Below are 21,482 nucleotides of genomic sequence, written 5' to 3' on the forward strand. Positions count from 1 at the left end.
TTTTACCAACACTGCTGTCTATTGAGCACAAATGCATTTGAATAACTATTGTAATTTAGATGGTAAAATCATACATTTCAAATGCAGCTGGGTTTATTTTACGTATTGTACATTTAAATAAACATTGGCTTTTTATTTGTGCGGGTGATCCTATGTACATATGTGTCCACTCAGATAAATGTTCCCAATATGTTTACTTAAATAAGTTAGACACTGAAAAAAAGATGAATTGTGCATGGTCAAAGCAGTTCTATGGGCTTATTTTTTTCATATGGACAATTCAAATAATCCTTAGGAGGTATTTAATGTTTTAAAAATTAATTATATCAGGGCCTATGGACAATGCCAGCTCTTCAGCTTAGAAATGGAGATGAGGACCCCCCCCCCCAAGAGTCTGACATGACTAGACTTAATGTCAGGGAAAACCTTTACCTTTACCTATATCAGGACCTTTAGCTGAATTTCTTATGGGGAATTCTCTTTCTGATAAATGCTACTGTAAATGTTATTATGCTGCTCTAAATATTTTCCTAGATGTTGCATAAGGAGGTATCCAGTACCTCTCTGCACAATAGTTTACTCCCAGCTGTGCAATGGCTGCTGAATGATGCTAGAGTGCAGTTCCTCCCAGCTTGATCAGCCCTTGAGTTTTCCACTCTTCCTTTGTAACTATATGTTCAAATATGATCTCAGCCATAATGTTGGATTTGCTGGCTGATGGTTTCTGAGAGCTGCATTCAAAAAAATAACATTTCACTCACAAAAAGTAACTTCCTTAAGCTCCACCTCATAAATATTTATATTTAAACTCCCATCTCCTATAAGAGCTGTTCTCTTTGAAACTGACCACTTAAAATGTGTTGTAAGGGCTTTATTTGTAGACCACAGATTTTTTTTTTGTTTTCCTTCTACATATCAAAGCACGCCCATAATTCATATCTTAGTAGTAATAGCTATACTAATAACTCATCTTAGGGCAAACATATTCAGAAAAGCAGAGTTTCCATTGGCCATAATACTGCCTAAATTACAACAACCTCAAATGAGTCTACAGTTGGACCAAAGGACACTGGTCCTTTAACTAGTATGCTTCAGTAGCTGAAAGGTGACAGCCATATCCTGATTCCCCAGGCTAAAACTTTTTAGTCTCAGCTACAGGATTGCTGCCCAAGGTTCTGAACCTTTTGCTCTTCCACACTGAAAATTCACCTTTGCTCCTGTCCAGGGTCCTGACTTTATTCCAACATGTAGGCAACTAAGTTTGTTGCCTTTTATCAACTCATGTGGGCCATCATCCATCTTAGCAATAGAGAATATTCTAGGTTGGGATATCATAACATCCTCTTTGCACAAAATGTTTTAACAGCCTATCGCTTTTCATCAAAACATGCTGTATAATTTGGACTGGGAAAACGTCTCTTCTTATGTTACACTTTAGCTTCTTGCTAGATGTGATCCAAAAGCTTCTTTGAAAGCTTAGTATCATCTGGACACCGCAATTCATATTCCAGTAAAACATATAAGTATAAACTACACAGACTAATACTTGATCAGAGTAAGAGAGCATACTTATTACTTTATTTTAGCCATATGCCAGAAGCTGCTAAAATCCATTGATGTCCAGAATTTCTGTTTTCATTTTAACCATTAGTATTTGGGTGGCTTCAACACAGGTCATTCAGTAAACACAGAAAGCAAAATCAGTTACTTCTAATGTGTAATCTTCAGGAATGTTTATTAAACAATAATATCCAACTCCGTGACAGTTTTATTTCTGAGAATGCTGGAGCTTTATGATATAGCAGCTGAGTAATACCACATTGCTGAAAATCCAGATTCAGTGTAATGAGTGTTTACAGAAAGCAGATGCCATTGGATTTAATAGCAAGAGCATTCAGACCATTATGGAGGCAGACTCACAAGATAATGTAAAGCATGGAAAAGGCTGTCTTAGAGAGAGATTAAATTATGGAAGCAGGGGAGGAAACACATACGTAAAATGAAAAACAAACGTTGGTAAATGATTGAGAAAACTTTTCTATACAATGTGTGGATTCTCTAGTCTATCAGAAACTTCAGGGCTTGAACAAAGAATATTATCATTGCTTAGGCTGAGATTTTTTTGTAATAATCTGGTTTTGTAACAATGCAGCCAATGGCATCAGTCCTAAACTATGCTAAAATGGATCATGAGGTGGATATTTTCTGCCACTTGTATTCCCTGATCTATGCTCAAAAAGTGTCTCTGGAAGCCAGCATCTGCTCAATTGTTCTATTCCCACATCAGTTCCCATGACCTGTTGTATTAAGAACACAGGGTTCATAATTCTTTTGAGACCTTTTTAGTGGTTCAGGAGGTTGCAGGGACATTTCTTTTAAGAATTTGTGTTCTTATAGTTTTGATTAACCAACAGGATGGCAGCCAGCAGCTGGCTGCCATCCTGTTGGTTAATCAAAACTATAGAACAGCCATTTGAACTATTGTTGAACAGTGTGTTTACTCATAGATCTCATTGATTCAATTATTTTAGTCTAGTCAGGATTAGTAATAAGATTAGGCCAATATAACATAATTTACTTTATTTTAAAGGTAATGCAAATATTAAGAGCCAAGCCACTGAATCTGTGTGGAATAGGGATACAAACTTGATGGCCCTGACTGATAAATGCAACATTTGAGATGTTCAAATACTGGCAAACAATTTTGCAAAATCCCCACCAATCTATCATTCTTCCCATAGAGTTTTCTGTCTCTCAAGAAAATTATTTTTTACCTGGAAATCTTGTTTGCATGACTATTGTAGAATTTGTAAAATCTCAGAAGGAAATGTTGATATCAACCATCAGAGATTGGGTGAGGAATGAATTTGTTTCAAATACTCCCACTTAGTTAGTATGCCTGAAGTTTATTTATTTATTTATTTATTTATTATTCGAACTTATATGCCACCACTCCCCTGGGGCTCGGAGCGGCTTACAAGAATAGCTAAAATCTAACAAGAAGGTAACTGTTAGTAGGAATACTAACAAAGTGGAGATATTAGAAACAAACTTATTTTAATAGAAGTTCAGATTATTTAATTTGTACAAAAGGGGTGTTTAGAATGCCAGCCCTGGATCAGCATAATATCACAGCACCAGGAAAACACAATGCTATTGGAAGATCCTGGGAATGTTGCTCTTAGCTGGCTTAATGGAATATGCAAGTCACAGGAAAACAAATAAATAAATAAAAAGCTTACCACAGTACTGTGGACAAAGCGTATTGTATTTCAGCTGCTCCATATACCAAAAGAAGAATCTATGGATTCAGATTAAGAAAATAGATTCCACATAAGCAGTAGGAAGGTCTTGGGCAATGGTGGAATAAATTGCCTCAGAGGGTTGTGGACCCACCATCTTTTAAAGTCTTTAAACAACAGTTGCATGTTAATCTTTCAAATGCTTTAGTTGTGTTTTTCTGCATGGGAGGGGGCTAGATTACCCTTGTGGTCACTTCCAATTCTATGATTCTGATATTTCAGTGCCTCAAATAGTTTTAGTCCTTAGATAATTTTAGTTCTTCCAGTGAACTGAGAGAATCATCTTCTAATCACTTATATCTGCCCACTACTAGCCCTATCATTCTTGAAGAATTAGTAGGATGTGTACATGGGCAATCAAATTTGCTTCGAATCTTTCTTGAGCCCAGCCAAAACAATTCATCAGTCTGGTCTCTTCAGAGGCAGAGAGATAAAAGATGAAAGGAACCTGTCAGATTAGTCCCATATTGTATGTTACCCTTCTGCTTTATTCCTCAGTTCCTAAATCAAGGAACATCTGGCCCTAGTTGCCTGGTGGGTGTCACCATTCACAATGAAACATGCTCACAGATGCCAAAGTATTTCAACCTGACTTGAAAAAGGAATGACAGCAGGCTATAAAGATTTTGCATACCTGCCAGCAGTAATCTGGTGTGTCTGATAACATCAAATCGTATATTTTTTGCTCCTGTTTTATAAGGCAGCCATAGATTTCCCAGAGGATCTTTGGCAACAGTCTGCCAAATCTCACTGCAATCAAAGCTGTGTTTGCTGAATTTGGCACTCACAGAGTTTTCTGGGTTATAGGTATAATACCATCTCTGATTAGGACTGGGCTTGAAGGAGATCTCAGGAGGAAGAGTCACACACTCTCTGGTGAGGACTTCTTTCTGGGTCCCTTAGGTAGAAACTGCAGCAGGCTGTTCATCCGGAGGGGGGGGGGGCAGGAGGACCCACAGATATCTTTCCTATCATGTACGAGATAGTCTATGTTTACTTAGGACATTTAAACAGGAAGGTTTTTGAAGGTTTTCTTGGCAAGCTTTATCCAAGGAAGGTTTGCCATTGCCTTCCTTTTAGGTTCAGAGAGGGTTTCCATGACTGACCTGAACACTTGGTTCTACTCTGGCATTTGAAGTATTTCTGCAGTAGAAGCTACTGCTAGTGGGGTCTTGAAACACTAGGAGGTTGAAAATCTTTCAATTTTGTTTCATCTCTCCAAATTCCACATTTATCATCTTCAACTCATGGAACTGAAAAAGAAGACAAGAACTCTGCTTGTGCACTGTTTTCCTTCACTGATTTAGATTTGAGATAAAATTGATTTCTCACACACTCATACTTTCAAGAGTGTCCCTGCATTATCTTAGAATCATAGAATCATAGAATCAAAGAGTTGGAAGAGACCTCATGGGCCATCCAGTCCAACCCCCTGCCAAGAAGCAGGAATATTGCATTCAAATCACCCCTGACAAATGGCCATCCAGCCTCTGCTTAAAAGCTTCCAAAGAAGGAGCCTCCACCACACTCTGGGGCAGAGAGTTCCACTGCTGAACGGCTCTCACAGTCAGGAAGTTCTTCCTAATGTTCAGATGGAATCTCCTCTCTTGTAGTTTGAAGCCATTGTTCCGCGTCCTAGTCTCCAAGGAAGCAGAAAACAAGCTTGCTCCCTCCTCCCTGTGGCTTCCTCTCACATATTTATACATGGCTATCATATCTCCTCTCAGCCTTCTCTTCTTCAGGCTAAACATGCCCAGTTCCCTGAGCCGCTCCTCATAGGGCTTGTTCTCCAGACCCTTGATCATTTTAGTCGTCCTCCTCTGGACACATTCCAGCTTGTCAATATCTCTCTTGAATTGTGGTGCCCAGAATTGGACACAATATTCCAGATGTGGTCTAACCAAAGCAGAATAGAGGGGTAGCATTACTTCCTTAGATCTAGACACTATGCTCCTATTGATGCAGGCCAAAATCCCATTGGCTTTTTTTGCCACCACATCACATTGCTGGCTCATGTTTAACTTGTTGTCCACGAGGACTCCAAGATCTTTTTCACACATACTGCTCTCGAGCCAGGCGTCACCCATTCTGTATCTTTGCATTTCATTTTTTCTGCCAAAGTGGAGTATCTTGCATTTGTCACTGTTGAACTTCATTTTGTTAGTTTTGGCCCATCTCTCTAATTAGTTAGTTTTTGGCCCATCTTGAGTCTGTTTCTCAAATGAGGAGGACAGCAAAGAGAATTAATCCTAGTAAGAAGAAACTGAACTTTCTGACTGCCAATTAATCCATGTGGCAATTGAATGCAGAGGCAGAGCCTCTGCATTCAAATATTGTTCATTTATTATTTCTAACCTGTCTGGTATCTCAGGATATGGTACATTCAATGAAAGCACCAGATAATTTAAAACAATTAAACTCTACAAAATCACAGTTTGAAATAGTTTAAAGTAATTTAAAATAATTACATATGCAATTGTTCAGTTAGAGGCAGCTGGTTAGTCAACCAATATATTTGTTATCATTTTACTAGCCTATGTGATAGGCTTCCCTGAAGCTCCATTTGGATAACAAAGTACATTTAGGTAAAGCTGGAACATGTTTGGAGTGTGTGTCTAGCATGTCTCTGATGGGAATTTAATTTAACTATAGTATTGGTTAACCATGTATGCTGTTTGTGATTGGGTCCATCTCGTATATAACACCTCATGGATTCTGTGGCAATAAGTAAGCATTATATTGGGTTGTCATCGGATTTTTCAGGCTATATGGCCATGTTCTAGAAGCATTCTCTCCTGACGTTTCACCTGCATCTATGGCAAGCATCCTCAGAGGTTTATCCAAAAAGATCAGGGATTTGTAAATTGAGTCTTATTTTTAATTTGAAGCAACAGTCTAGATTAGAAGTTTTCAGGCCTTCTGAAGTGGAAGAACACCCCCCCCCCCCCAAATGTGCAATATTAGTTTCATATTTGTGTGCAGGAGCCAATGGATCACAGACCAGTACTGATTCAAGGATCACCACTTTGAATATCTCTCTGGTCTAAGTAATATAATTGAAATTGTCATTTTTAAAAAATAAAAATGAATAGCAACAGATATATAATTACGTATTTTGCCGCACTATACATTGAATAGTAGTACTCCACTATAACAAAAATAAAACCACTTTTGACAGTAGCTTTATTATGACTTTTTGCTCTCGAGCAATATATTAAATCAAGTGAGTTTGATTATCCTCCAGATATGTTGGGCAAGATTCAACATATGAAAGAACTGAGGGGTTTAGCATGATTTTCCTGGCCCCTGTAAATTACTCTAAACACACATGCATAAATGATTTTCTCTGGAAAACTAGAAAAATTTCTGGAGCCGATATTTCAGTCAGTGTGAAGGACTGTAAAGGAAAGTCCCATTGTGGTAATACTCTGCATGCACACATTGGATTTAATCCATAGATTTTATATTCTTCTTACACAATGATTCAAGCAACAATGTGTTTTAAATCTTACATGTGAAAACAATATAAATAATTTGCAGTTTGCCTGATTAAACAAGTCAACCACTCACTTTTCATATCCCTAATATCTAACTGGCAGCATCTTCATAGCATTGCACCCATTTTTTTTAAAAAAAGGACATCTTGACTGCTTTTGAATTCTTTCATAAAAATGATTCAATCCTCCATGCATTTAAATTATCGTCTTCAAGGCAATAACACAGGCAGCAGTGCAGAGGGTCACATTGCCTGAGTTGATTTTAACAATCTGCAAAGTCCAAAGAAATATGATCAAAATAGCAATTGCAAAAACAGCTCTTACATCTGCAAACACTCTGGCAATGCTGGCTTCTAGTCAACAATGCCTATGTGTTCTTTGATGGAGAAGTCACTCAGGTCTCCTAGCAATTTACATCCTGAAGTCTTCATACATCCTCTGCACCCTTATCTGAAACCTTGGGAATGGAAATTCACCTCCCTTGAGAAAGGAGCATGCACATGTGAAGGGAGAAGCCATCAACGAAAGGACAGTTTAACCAAGATGCAAAATATAAATCAGAATCCATACACTTTCCTCTTGATTTGTTATCCATTTATTTAGGGAAAGCATTTTTTAAAAATATGTGCTCAGTCATATGTGTTTCCTAGAATATCATATAATCGATACAGGCAAGGCATTCCAAAAGAGAAGAGGCAAAAGGGAAGTTGTATGAAGAAGACAGAGAGGTAAATCAAGGAGCCTTTCAGCATGGAGGATAGAATGCCAACTTCATTTCCAAGTTATAGCCTGCTGGAATGGTTACCTCCCTGTTGAAGGATGAGCTATTATGGTGGTCTTTCAGCAAAGCCAGTGAATTGGTCCTGTTTCCATCAGTTCATATGCTGACTTATCTCCACTTCAACTGATGTCAATATACTCCTTCCTCTTAATTCAAATTTACAGTGACCCTATCCTAAGGTTATTTGTTGGCAAGATTTATTGAGCAAGGCTACCTTTCTCAACAGCTGGGAGAGTATGACTTGCCAAAGACTGCACTGTATGTTTCCATGGCTAAGCAGGGATTCAAATAATTAAAATTGGGCTTTACAGGCCAATGGATACTCCACCACAGACATCAGAAGACCTACAAAACCAAGAACAAGCCACAAGAGTGAAGACAAAGATCCACCCAGAGGAAAAGTGTTCTTGCCATACATCAAGGAAACCACTGACCGCATAGGGAAGCTGATGAGGAAACACAACCTACAAATTGTCTACAGACCTACCAAGAAAATCCAACAAATGCTATATTCAGCAAAGGACAAGAGGGATCCTCTCACCTCTGTAGGAGTCTACCGTATATCATGCAGCTGTGGACAAGTCTACATAGGGATCAACAAACACAACATTGACCAAACACGAAGCAAAGAACATGAATGGCACTGCAGACTACTTCATCCAGAAAAGTCAGCCATAGCAGAGCACGATGAACAAACCTGGACACAGCATATTATCTGAGAACACAGAAATGCTGGTCCACTCCAACAACTACCGTGCCAGACTACACAGAGAAGCCACTAAAATACACCTAGCATGTGGACAATTTCAACAGAAAGAAAGAAACAATGAAAATGAACAAAATCTGGCTACCAGTATTTTAAAAAAACTCTAAAATCATAACAGTAAATAAAGAACAACACTCAAAACAAGGGAACTCCAGACAAGAAACCATCAGGGACAGCTAATCACCTCTCAACAAAGGATCCCCCCAGACAGGAACAAGTTACACCTTGAAAATGCTAGGTCATTAAATGCTAATCAAGGTGGCCAATTGAAACATTCACACCTACCTCAAACAGACATGAGTTCTTTCTTCCACCCTGGACATTCCACAGATATATAAACCCAATTTTCCTAGTTTCCAGTAGACTTCACAACCTCTAAGGATGCCTGCCATAGATGTCAGGAGTGAATGCTTCTGGAACATGGCTATACAGCCCGAAAAACTTATCACAACTAAATAAAATTAAACAGGCATTAGGTATTGTAATAGAGTGAAATGAGGGAGGGGGGTAGTGGTGGCAGAAAATGGTGGATCATGCAAACTGAGAAGGTGGAAACTAAAAAACAAGCAGTCCCATGCCTATACGTAGGGACAAGCTGAGAAAGAAGCAGAAGGTTTTTTGTTTTGTTTTTTACAGATTAAATGTTTGTATTTAAGCACAGGTTCTAATGGAGGAGAGGGAACCAGAAAAAAAAACTTTTTGAGATACAAATTTCATATTGGCATTTCAACATTACATTCTATGCAATCTTCCTCCACTGATTCAGAAATGTGATAAAGCATTCTGGTTTTTTTTTATTTTCAGTATGTATTTAGTGAATAATTGTTTGATAGGATTTATCACCCTCATTTTAGATATTCAGCCAAGCCTCATGAAATTAGGATCTGCATAATCATGTGTATGAAATGAGAATGGAAAATATAAAGAACTGGATCAGACAATCTTCATGATCGAATAAATAAAATAATACAAAGAACAGAGGTACAACTATTCCCAGAGGGAGGGGCAGGGAGAAAAAGGGAAAGGGAAAAATGGATATGTATACGTAGTAAAATATAGAAATGTAAAAGACAGGAAAACAAGAATCATCAGAATGTTATGAGAATATATGGAAAACATTTTTTGTAAAGGTGTCTGTGACAATGTTATAATTTATTTATTAACTATCTCTCTCTCTATATATAAATATAGATATATTTCCTTCTCTTGCACTCCCACTAGAAATCATAATTCCATATTTATTTTTTATCATTGCATGTTTTTTCTCTAGTTGTGATAGTGGGTTTCTCAGAACAGGACTTTCACTTCTCAGCTCATCTTTGCCCCCACAATAAATAAATTAATAACTCTGTGTGTAAAAGATATAATGCATTTTCCAGTCATAACTGAAGGCTCTGTTGGTAGTCCCCAAGGCAACATTAAAGGCCACGGGAAAGGTAAGAGTTCATCTGGACCCGACTGACTTTATTATATGGCTCATCACACAGGCTGTTATATCAGCTGTTGTGTAAAAGTTCATTGAATGATTTACAAGGGAAAAAGCAATGACTATTTGTTTTCAGGCTAGCGGTATTGATTTCTGAAAATTAAAGCATGAGAAAGGAAGTCAGAATAGTGTTGACCAAACGTATTCCATCAAAATTAAAATAAATTAATATATGAACAAGTCTCAAAAATGGGAGGAAGGCTCAAACATGTCTTGGGATTTGAGAAAATGGCATGTCCCAGTAACTATAGAAATTCAAGAAAAGTGCATGTCTGAGGAATAACTCAGCAAATATTGACATCTGGAAGGAGGATGGAAGGATATAATTTCCATTGCAATTTTAGTTATAAAATGTGCTATGGTAGAATCATTTCTCATGGTGATGTGAATATGGTCTGGTTCCTTTCCTTATCTGTGGGTTCTATTCCTGTTTTTTCCCCATTCATTGGTGTTTCATTCATTAAAAACAATTAAAAATTAAATTTAAATTTCTATACATATTTCCTCATTCTAAAATTTCAGAAAATGTGCAAAAACAATGCACTGCATTTTAAAGAGTCTAAATCTGTTTATTATACCTGTAGTAACTAAAGTTGATTTGAACCCTACTCTGGGAGTTCCTAAATAACAAAAAATATATATGATTGAATCATTAAATTTTTTAAAAGGATATAAGTGAAATTTCGTCTACTTTATCAAGTGTCCATTAACTCAAAAGGTCTTCTTATCTGTCTGCAAATTTTGTTTCTTTTAACAGAAAACAGAAGTTTCTGTGTTGAAAATACTTCAGTGTGAAAATATGAATTTCTGTCCAGAAAATGATATAATTGAGGATTTATTCAGTTGAAAAATCACTCATAATTGATTTGCAGAGAAAATAGCATTTCTTGCACAGAAAACAGCATTTCGTATGGAAAATAATAGTTCAGTAATGCTGTTATCTGAGTAAAATGGCCACCTATGGATTTTATGCAGCAAATGTCCCAAATTACAAAAAAAAAAAATCCTCAAAAATGGTATGTTTTCCAAAGACTTCCTTGCATTGGGAAGAAAAATGCTCTTACATTTGAAAAGAAATGTAATAAACAATTAGATCATTGAGTTAAAAAAATCCCTGTCTACTGATAGAGTGCCAATATATCAAATCCCCCAAAGGAACAAACTCCAGAATTTGGCAGTAATTTAAAGGAAGTTTATCCTTGTATTCTGAGAAGTGGGTCTTTTTGGTATACTGGTAAATACTTTCTCTCTGATATATTTTGCACTTGATATAGCTAATGCAAAAACATATTTAAGTCCAATTGCAGTACACACAGAATTGGGGCATTATTATTGTGTGGACTACTGTGATCAAGTTACTTTTTGTGATTCCATAGTCTTTTGCCATGACAGTCCATGCATTGATTCAAACTGCATTGATTCTATCGTGTAGATACACATTTCAGTAGGGAGTAATTTGGATATCCAGATCATTTTGCCTTAAAGTCCCAATGCATTTGTTCTGGTTTGCCAATGGTCAGGGACAAAGGAAGCTGTAAGCAACAACATCTGAAGGGCTGCATGTTCCCCATCATTTTTTGTTAATATCTACTGAAAACCATATAATTTGGTCAGATCTTCAGAAATGGCTACTGAGTGCTCTGAATTCATATGGTTCTATTGAGGCTCTTGACTCTTGTTGATTTCTCTTTTGTGCATTATCTTATGATATTCTGGCAGTGGTTCCCAAACTTTTTTTGACCAGGGGCCACTTTGACTAGGAACCACTATCCAACATTAGTACCAAAGGGGTTCTGAATTTGGTCAACTTTAGATTCAATTTGGTTATTTGGAGTGCTGATTCAGAAAATTGCATTGAATAGACCACATCAGCTCCAGTTTATGATACAGAACATATAATCACCATCTGCTTGCCCACAGAAAACCATATTTAATAATCTAGAGCTGATGTTGTAGTAGTTATCTTTCGTGGGTAGTCAGCCTCTCCCCTCTCAACTCCCCTGTTGCCTCGGCACTATAGGAGGTTTTGCGAGATCAGTTGCTCTCATTGCCATGTGGTTTTGAGGCAACAGTGTAGTAATGGTGAGACTGCGGACCATATTTTCGTTCTTGCGGACCACTGGTTGTCCACAGACCACAGGCTGAGAACCACTGGTTTATGGTATAACTTTAATGTGTGACTCTTTGTTTATATTTCCAGTTTTCTTGTAATATTGAGGGATGCTTTGAAATAGAAAAAACTTTATAAAATGTCAATGTATACAAATGCAATGATTTAAACTAATGGTCATTTCTATTCCATAATCCATAGCTTGAGAATTACATTGTGGAAAACATGAAATCAGAGATGGCCCAGATGCAGCAGAATGCTGTCCAGAACCACACAGCCACCATGTTGGAGATAGGGACAAGCCTTCTCAGCCAGACCGCAGAACAGACAAGAAAGCTTACAGATGTTGAAACACAGGTACATTTTTTCACTATTAGATTCAATAACAGGAATTCAGGAAAATGGCATACAAATTTGAGGTATAAGGCAAAAAAAATGTATCTCCATCATTCTGAACTGATGAGAAAATTTGCAATTCATGGCTTGTTCTGCACAAAATTCACACATTGTTGTTTTGCAGACAAAAACAGATTTTTTTGCACAAGAATAGCTTTACACAGAGAACACATGAAAATCCTATTGAGGTGTTGCATGCTTGTAACAGGTAGTTTCAGTGCACATCCATTTTGCATTGTCTCGATTTAATAACTGAGTTTTTATTGCATCTGGTATTTAGTTTTCTGGGCAGAAAATGCTGATTTCTCTGTTAAAATACAGAAATGGGAATTTCCCCACAATTTCTGTAATATTAGTTAATAGCTATTACTCAGAAAATGCTGGGTCTTCTGCTTCAAAAGTTGTTTGCTGACCTTCAAATGCTGTCTACAAACCTTAAGCAGAGAAAGTCCCAAACTGTGATTAGTCTTTAAAAAAATGCAAGTAGTTTGAAAGCTCCTCAGTTTGACCAAGAAATCATCTTGTCCCTTTTACTCCTGACCACTGCTTTTAATCCCTAGAGGAGATGCTTTTACAGTTTATGCATCATAAAAAGTTTTATAAAAAGAGGTAGCCACTGTAGAAAAGACACATAAAGGGCACATCTACACAGACTTTATGAGAGCCTGTGTCTGAACTGGCAAGAGTGTTCTAATGAGAATCAGACATTTCTTATGTGCATCAACATGTCATGGACAGCTTGGAAAGTGAGGAGGACATGCTGGTGGAAGGCTCAGCGGTTGACCTGGAAGCCAGCAGTGCCCAACAGCTCCCTCAGCCAAGCTTTGAAGCAGCAACCATGTCACTACTTCTCAGCTTGCAGAACAAGTGCATGCAACTTCCTCTGAGCAGGCTTACCATTCCAGCTTTTGTGAACCTGTGAAGACAGAAGTCTCAGTATCACAAGTCCTTGAGATTGGCTGAGAAGAGAGCCAATAACAGGTAACACCTGTGAATTTAGGATTTAAAAAGCTCAGGGGTGGCACCTTGTTGCTGGCTGCAATATCAGTTCTAGAAGCGATGACCTTGGACTCTTGCTATCTCGTGTCCCTGAACTCTGGACATACCTTAGATTGTGATTCAACTTTATACTGTATACACTCTGGTAATTGACTAGAGAACCTGAACCTTCAGCTTCTCTATTGTGCTTTTCTACTGATGTCTGAACCTCTGTTGGACTACTTCTGATCCTTACTGGGAACTCTCCTATTCATTCAGCATTTCCCATGTCATTTAGGCACTTGTGAACAGGGCTGTAGCCAGAAAACTTTTTTGGGTGGGGTTGAAAATTGGGGGGGGGTTGAAAATTTCAGGTAGGGGGTTGAAACCTGCCTCCTAGCTCATGCTGACGCAAAGAGCACAGCAGGGGGCAGAGCAGCATTCAATAGCTTGCAGCTCCGCCCCTGTCAACCACCTTCACCAAGTCTGGCCTCCTTAATGAGAGCATTCAACACCCCCCCCCCCCAACTTGTTTGCTTCGCTACATCAGCTATTGCTACAAGTAATGACAGTATGAATAAATTGTCAATATTTGCTTGAGATAGTGCTTGCAGTTCTGGAGGGACTCTTAATTTTTTGCATCTCATAGACTTAGCATGGGGATTTGGTTAACCAGTTAAAATTCATGAGTAAACCAGGTTTTTTTTAACCTGAATTTTTTTGGGGGGAGGATTTGAACCCCTACCCCCCCCCCCCCCCCCGGCTACAGGCCTGCTTGTGAAGACACACTGGAAAATATTTTTGGATGTATTTTAATATGCATTCAACTGTTCATACCCCTAGAGCACTTGTATTGCTCTTTGACCATTTGTGATGTTCATTGGACTTTTCTAATGCCCTATGGATTGGAAATGACCAGATTTGCATTAGTACCCATTGCATATTGAGGCTGTGGTACATCAGTCACTCCTCTAGCTACTGATGTACAATGAATATACATATGTTGTAATGTTACAACAGCTCAGGGTGAAACTACTAAGTTCTTTTTCTTTCACACAAAAGTCAGATTATGAAGGCATACATATTTTGCTATATTTCAGCCACCACCTGTATTGTACCTCTACCAAAGTAATTAAAGGTGATTGGGAAAGGTGGTATGGTTTCAGGGTTTTGGATGCAGTGGAATAAAATCACAATTGTAAGTATATACTGTAGAATGATTATGTGGTCCAGAGAATATCCGGTTGCTCATTTCAATCCTTGTTAGTAACTCATCAAACTCTGGGCCCGAGACTAAAGAAAGGTGAGATCTAACTCCCTAACTTCACCATCTTAGCTTTGGAAACATCACCTTGGCACTACCTCACTGAGAATCTGTTGATTTTTTTTCTATTTGACTTTTATCACTGTCTGCAATTCAAAATCTCCACAGTTTCAAACATATGGTATCTAGCAGTTGCTGTGTATCAGACTGTCATTTAAAAATGTATGAATATATGTGATTATTCTTTTGGCCAGTTAGTTGCAGCAAAAGAATGTCTGAAATAGAATATATGTATATATTCAGTCAAGCCTGGAACCATGTTTACAGTATACATTTCCAAAATGAATGCTTAAAAGCATATCAACATATAGAATAACAAGATTGGTTACACAAGAAAGAAAAATTAATTTAGTTCAGCTAGAGATAATATACACATGGTAAGGACAATATAGTCTTACTCGAGCTTTCAGCATCTTAATTTTCCATAGAATGGCTAATAAAAGTTTCAGATAAGATGACTTTGGCCTATAGCTAATGGAATATGAGAGCAAGAAATCTTTGGATCAAAAATGTTATATTTTGGGACTTATGAAGAGGCTATTTGCTCTGCATTAAAAGAAAGTAAGCACAGATTGGTGAATTTAGTAAAAACAAAAGAGACACCTTTGTTCTTAAATATCTGGAATTCCCCAGGCTGTTATTATATGATCATGGTACCCAATGCAGAACATGATTTTAGTTTCATGGAATGTCCCACAATCGGAGGGCAAGGTTAGATTTTATGCTTGATACAAACCAGCACCCAAAAAATAACCATATACTAAGTTTCTCAGCTTCCCTTTAATGTTTAATTACAGTTCTGATGCAAATGGGAAGTGGGTAAAAACAGTAAAATTAGTATTTATAATACACATTGAATCAATCCAGCTATGTTTCTCTCCAATCCTTGCTTGAGGCTTTAAATCTTTTGGACTATTCCTCAACGTCCTAAACTGGTATATGATAAATGATGTAGCAAACTCATGGATAATTAAATACATTGTTCAATTGAGAGTATTGAAATAAAATTCTATTGCAATCCAGTTTGCTTCTCTGTTTGGAATTCAGAGGTGGAAGAAGATGATGAGCCTTGCTATTTGCCTCAGATTCTAAAATCCCCAAAGCACTTCAAGGAAAAAGAAATCTCATACAAAGGAAGAATGTAGACTTACTTCTATGGAGGTACACAATATCTAATACTGCAAGCCTGCTATAAATAAGCTTAGACCAAACACAGCAAAAGAGAAACCATGGGATAATAATACATTAGAAATTCTGTTTACAGAACAGTAGCTGGGGAACAGGTTTCCTTGTGCTTGAATTTAAATTACCTTGGCAAGCTTTTTAGGTAAGGATGCTTTTTACAAAAGAACAATGAACAGTTTATATTCTTTGCTGTAGCAACAGGAAGAAAACTTCAGACTGCATTTTTTTCTGTTTTGTAGCGCTGCTGTTCTTTATATCAAGGCTAGGATATGCATGACCCTTTAGATGACACTGAATCTCAGATCCCATCAGCCCTAGCAAGGCTGGTTAGTGGTGAGGAATAATGTGAGTTAGAGAATTAGATGTATTTTATATGCTGGTTCCTAAATTACATTTAGATGGGTCATTCCCTTTGCAGGAATCAATCCCATTTCCACATTGGTGTGTTATCTTTTTTCTTGGTGCAGGTGGGAGGGGGGAGGCACATAGATATCCATATTTATTGCAATGCCTATGTGTGATATGTTGTCTGCCTCCTTCAGGTGTTAAATCAGACTTCCAGATTAGAAATTCAGCTGTTGGAGAATTCACTGTCTACTTACAAGCTGGAGAAACAACTGCTGCAACAGACACATGAGATCTTCAAAATACATGAAAAAAACAGGTGAGTGGGGGAAAAATCTTGGATCATGTTGAACTCACCATTAATATGTAGAATTATAGAATCATGAAAGGCCATCTAGTTCAACCTCCTGTCATACAAGATGGCACAATTAAAGGATTCCAAATTTTACCCTGTTAAACCTTTGTTTAATAGGGTAGAATTAAGAATGTAAGAGGAATTGTGTCAGTACAGCATTTTGTTCACACACTGCTCAGTCAGTTGTCTATCAAAACCCCATCTGCAGGAAGGCATTTCCCTATTTATATTCCAGTGGAATGATATGACTTTGTTGATTTTTATTTTCTGTTTCAATGAACTGAAACTAGAAAGCTGTCATACCACATTATTTATAAAAGCTGTATTTGGAAAATAAATTGTCATATGTTTTAAGGGGGCTTTATTAAATAAATTCAATCCAAACTGTCTCTTGAGAACTAGTTTACAGTTAGCAGAATTGTAGTGTCATGAAAGCCAATTATTTAACAGTGGGAAGACCGTGGACCTGTAGATTATCAATTGTTATTAAGCTTATGCCAATTGATAATCTACAGATAATCTGCTGAAGATAGTTTACTAACAGTAGTTCCTTTGTGAGTGAACCTCATGATAATGCCCAAGAGACAACAACCCTGAAAGGGACCTCTTCACACGGCTCCTGGAACCATGCTGTTTTGCCTCATGGCACCCAGTGTGCCCTCCCTTCTTCTCCCATCACATGGTGTGGATGATGCCCTGTACCCATTAGATAGATGAATTGAGAAAAAATGCAGATGCTTCTGCCAGAGCTACCCAAAACATACTTTTCTCTCCATTGTGGCAGAAAAAGTGCCTTGCAATGTTTTCCCTCCACTTCAGGAGGAATGGTGGTGGGACCAAGCCAGTGTTGCCTGATGGTGCTTGGCACGCCTCACCCAGAAGTGGAAAAAGGGGGCAAAAAAACCTCTATATGGTCTGATCAAGAATGTTGGCTCTGTGACTAATTAGAGTCTATTCAACAGAGCATTGTGCTGTTCTTAATATCTTAACAAAATACATAGATTGTTCCACATAAAAGCACAAAAATGAAATTAGATATTGTTATGTATTTCTGATTCATCTCAATGACTCACTAAGCCTTTTTGTGTTCTTTGAAATCAGTTAATGTTCATTTCTTGGACAACGTTCTCAGCTCTCCCCTTATCCCTGCCTGCAAAAGTTGCAAATGTCACTGGAGGATTCGGAAACAGCATCATCCTTTGTAAATAGTGAGCCAGGATATCAAATGAGTGTGTATGGATTCAGGGGGGCTTTTAATAAATGGTTCACATGTGGATAGTTTCATTTTCTTGGATCTGTATTTTCTTGGATTGCTTTGAGGAAACTAGAATACAATTTAAATGGATACCATCAGATTCCTAATGATAAGTTAATCTCCTTGCACTTCAGTTAATAGTTAACTTGATCATTTGTTAATCACTTTAAAGTCCAAATGATTAGTAAAGTTACTATTGGGAGCTTAAACTCCCAATGGCCATTTTAGATGGAAGTTCCTCGACATTGTACTCCATATTTTTTCTACTCTCCCATCCTTTAATGTGACATTAGAGAAGCATGAGTGCAAGTGTGGAGCACCTTGCAGTGTATCTTCATTCTTTGGTTTGAATGTTTGGGAACAAATGTGGCAACATATCTATACATTTATGGAGAAAATGTGTAATATTAACAAAAATTAATAACAAATAAACGTTAATAATATATTTGGACTGTTGAGGTCATTCACATTCATTGTTAACAGAACGACTGGAAGTACCTTTCACCATTTTTTCTAGGAGCAATATTGGGGGGGGGGGATCACTATTAGCAGGCAATAGAATAGATCCTTTCTCCCCTTCCAAATAAGTTTTCTAAAGTTACAACAGCAGTAAAGTATTGTGACTGCTATTTTGCATTTGTGGCAGTGCCAGAAAAAAGTTAGTCTTATTTTAGGGCAGTGGTCCCCAGATATTTTTGGCCCACAACTTCCAGAAATCAACAGTTCTTCCAACTGAACTCCAGAAAAGTAAGAACGAAAGAAATCCATCTTAGAATTTTATTACTGACGATATTTTTGATAGTGACCTAAAACAGGGGTTCTCAACCTGGGGTCCCCAGATGTTTTGGCCTTCAACTCCCAGAACTCCTAACAGCTGGTAAACTGGCTGGGGTTTCTGGGAGTTGTAGGCCCAAAACATCTGGGGACCCCAGGTTGAGAACCCCTGTTTTAGGTCACTATCAAAAATATCGTCAGTAATAAAATTCTAAGATGGATTTCTTTCGTTCTTACTTTTCTGGAGTTCAGTTGGAAGAGAGAAAATGAAACAACAGTAGCCAATTTCTCACTGTGAATATCTTTTGAAAAATGTTGGTTAAGCTGCATTTCCTTATTCCAAAATACATGGAAGGAGGAAAATGTATATGTTCTTTCCACCTGTTATTTGTTCATTTAGATTTGGTGCAACAATTCGATGTAAAGAGCTGTTGATCTGGCAACATGACTCCAAGTATTCAGCCCCTTATGAAATGCATATGAACATGTTATCCAAAAGCATCCCTCCACTGCTTTGGCAAAGTATGAAGGGTCCTTTAATTATATGTCAATGCAACCTTTGTGATGAGGCAGAACAGGGAACTGGAAAAATAGGCTGAAAACTGGACCCTTTTAAGCTAATGTGTTATCTCAAGTTTCATTCCCATATTATTGAATTACCTGGAAAACCATTGCAAAGCATCAATGTCAAAGTAGGAGTGTGTGTGGCTTTTTAACCCAGTGACCTACTGACTGCATTATTGACCCACCAATTATCAGCTTAGGCATAAGTATTTATTTAGAATGTGCAGGCGGCAAAGATTCACATAGATGATAGGGGGCACTTAATATTGTAGACATATTTATGTACCTTAACAATGTGTCATGGTGTTAAGATATGTGTGGCAGTAAATAAACATGCCCTGCCTTGACCTATCAGCAGCTACGTTGATTTTCACATTGAGATGGATGGTAGTGTGTTGAAATAGTTGAAGCTTATATGTGGAAAGAAAAGGGACCCTTGAATAAACATCTATATTAATATGCAATAGTTAAGGAGGGAGGCAAAGGCAAGATCAAGAAATGAGAATAAAGCATACTCTAATAAGGAAATATGAAGAAGTGAGTGGTTAGGAAAGATCATGCTTTCTGTTTTGGAATTTCATAAACTGAAACATTCAGTTTTTTATGTCAGTATTGAAGAAAAATTGTATTTTTTTAAAGTAATTAAACTGGAACAACAAGATTAACATACTCAGCTACTCACAAGCTTTTAAAAATTAGCCCTAACATGCTTGATTTTAAGATGTTGATGCTGAGGAATATGTTGATACTAGGGCTGTTCATTCCTTGGCATGCTTTTGACACTGCCTTATCAAATATACAGAGGCTGGAAAGATCACTGGGCATGTTGGCTGAGGGATTATGGGTTGTAATCCACAAAGTAACTTTTCCAAGTTCTAAATTGCTATGGCACAATTATGTTTCAAGAATGGTACTGCTGCAGTAAGTCACGATATGTTCTCTTTTTTAAAAAACTGAAAAATCAGATGTGCTGCTGTTGTTGTTTTGTTTTACACACTTTTACTTCATTTTCACAGTTTTATAAAATAAAGAAAAAGGAGAGAGAAAAGGGGGAAGGGATGGGAGATAAAGAAAAATATGATATATAGCTCATGGAGTTTTGTTAGTAAATTAAATATATACAGGAGTCTATTGTATTGCTGGAGATGTGGAAGGGGAGGGTATTATTATACATATTCTCTAACATATAAAGAAATTCCATCTACAATATATTCTATTCCGAGAACAAGATGTTGTTGAACCCCTGTGTGTTGCAGTTTTTATGGCGACCCTAATGCAAATCCATTATTCAGGGAACTTTGTTATTACCTTTCTCTGAGGTTGAAAGCGTGACTTGCCCGCTCAGTGGTTTCCTTGGCTGAGTTTAAAAAAAGGGTCAAGTGATGGTTTTCCAGACTCTTAAGTCTGACATTCAAATCAATGCATTGGAGGTTGTGTTGATTTATATGTGTAATTTAATTTCATATTTAACTTTATATCTATTGATTAGCTGTTATCATTTGTTATGGATTATTTGTTTTTTATTGTTTTATGGCATTGAATGTTTGCCATTTACTGCTGAAAACCACCCTGAGTCCCCTCAGTGAGATAGGGTGAGTTACAATTAAAGATGATGATGATGATGATTAGTAGTAGTAGTAGTAGTAGTGGTATTAGTGTTATTAATTACACCGTAAGTATATAGATAAAATCACAGTAGAAAAGAACTTTTCCTATAGTTGTACAGTTACATGGCACCACACCTTTTGTGTGTACTTACTTACTTACTTACTTACTTAGGCGATCCCTCGTTGGACGAGTAAGATGGTCTTCCATTATGGATTTCCTTGTGGGTCCGTATGTGGCTGTGGAGCCCTATTCTTGCTCTGCATCTTCTTCCGCAGTGAGGGCATTGGTTTCCAGGTGGAAGGCGGTCCCGGTCGGGGTTGGCTTGACGCGCCTTCCTCCTGGCACGTTTCTCTCTTTCACCCTCCACTCGTGCCTCCTCAAATTCTGCAGCACTGCTGGTCACAGCTGTCCTCCAGCTGGAGCGCTCGAGGGCCAGGGCTTCCCAGTTCTCAGTGTCTATGCCAGAGTTTTTAAGGTTGGCTTTGAGCCCATCTTTAAATCTCTTTTCCTGTCCACCAACATTCCGTTTTCCGTTCTTAAGTTCGGAGTAGAGCAACTGCTTTGGGAGACGGTGGTCAGGCATCCGGACAACGTGGCCGGCCCAGCGGAGTTGATGTTGGAGGACCATCGCTTCAATGCTGGTGGTCTTTGCTTCTTCCAGCACACTGACGTTTGTCCGCTTGTCTTCCCAGGAGATTTGCAGGATTTTCCGGAGGCAGCGCTGATGGAAACGTTCCAGGAGCTGCATGTGACGTC

General features: G+C 37.9%; 1 protein-coding gene across 2 annotated transcripts in view; it reads left to right on the top strand.

Annotated features, from left to right (window-relative positions):
• ANGPT1 (angiopoietin 1) overlaps positions 1-21,482 on the top strand; it is a 162,713-nt gene that overhangs the window by 67,874 nt on the left and 73,357 nt on the right. The window contains exons 2-3 of one of the 2 annotated variants that reach the window (XM_060775770.2): positions 12,144-12,299; positions 16,368-16,489. In XM_060775770.2, the coding sequence (XP_060631753.2) occupies positions 12,144-12,299; positions 16,368-16,489 (278 nt within the window). The remainder of the gene's footprint in view (positions 1-12,143; positions 12,300-16,367; positions 16,490-21,482) is intronic. The other variant, XM_060775771.2, reaches the window with a different exon arrangement.

This window comes from Anolis sagrei, chromosome 4 (genome assembly GCF_037176765.1).
Source record: "Anolis sagrei isolate rAnoSag1 chromosome 4, rAnoSag1.mat, whole genome shotgun sequence".
In the NCBI taxonomy this organism is placed as follows: domain Eukaryota; kingdom Metazoa; phylum Chordata; class Lepidosauria; order Squamata; family Dactyloidae; genus Anolis; species Anolis sagrei.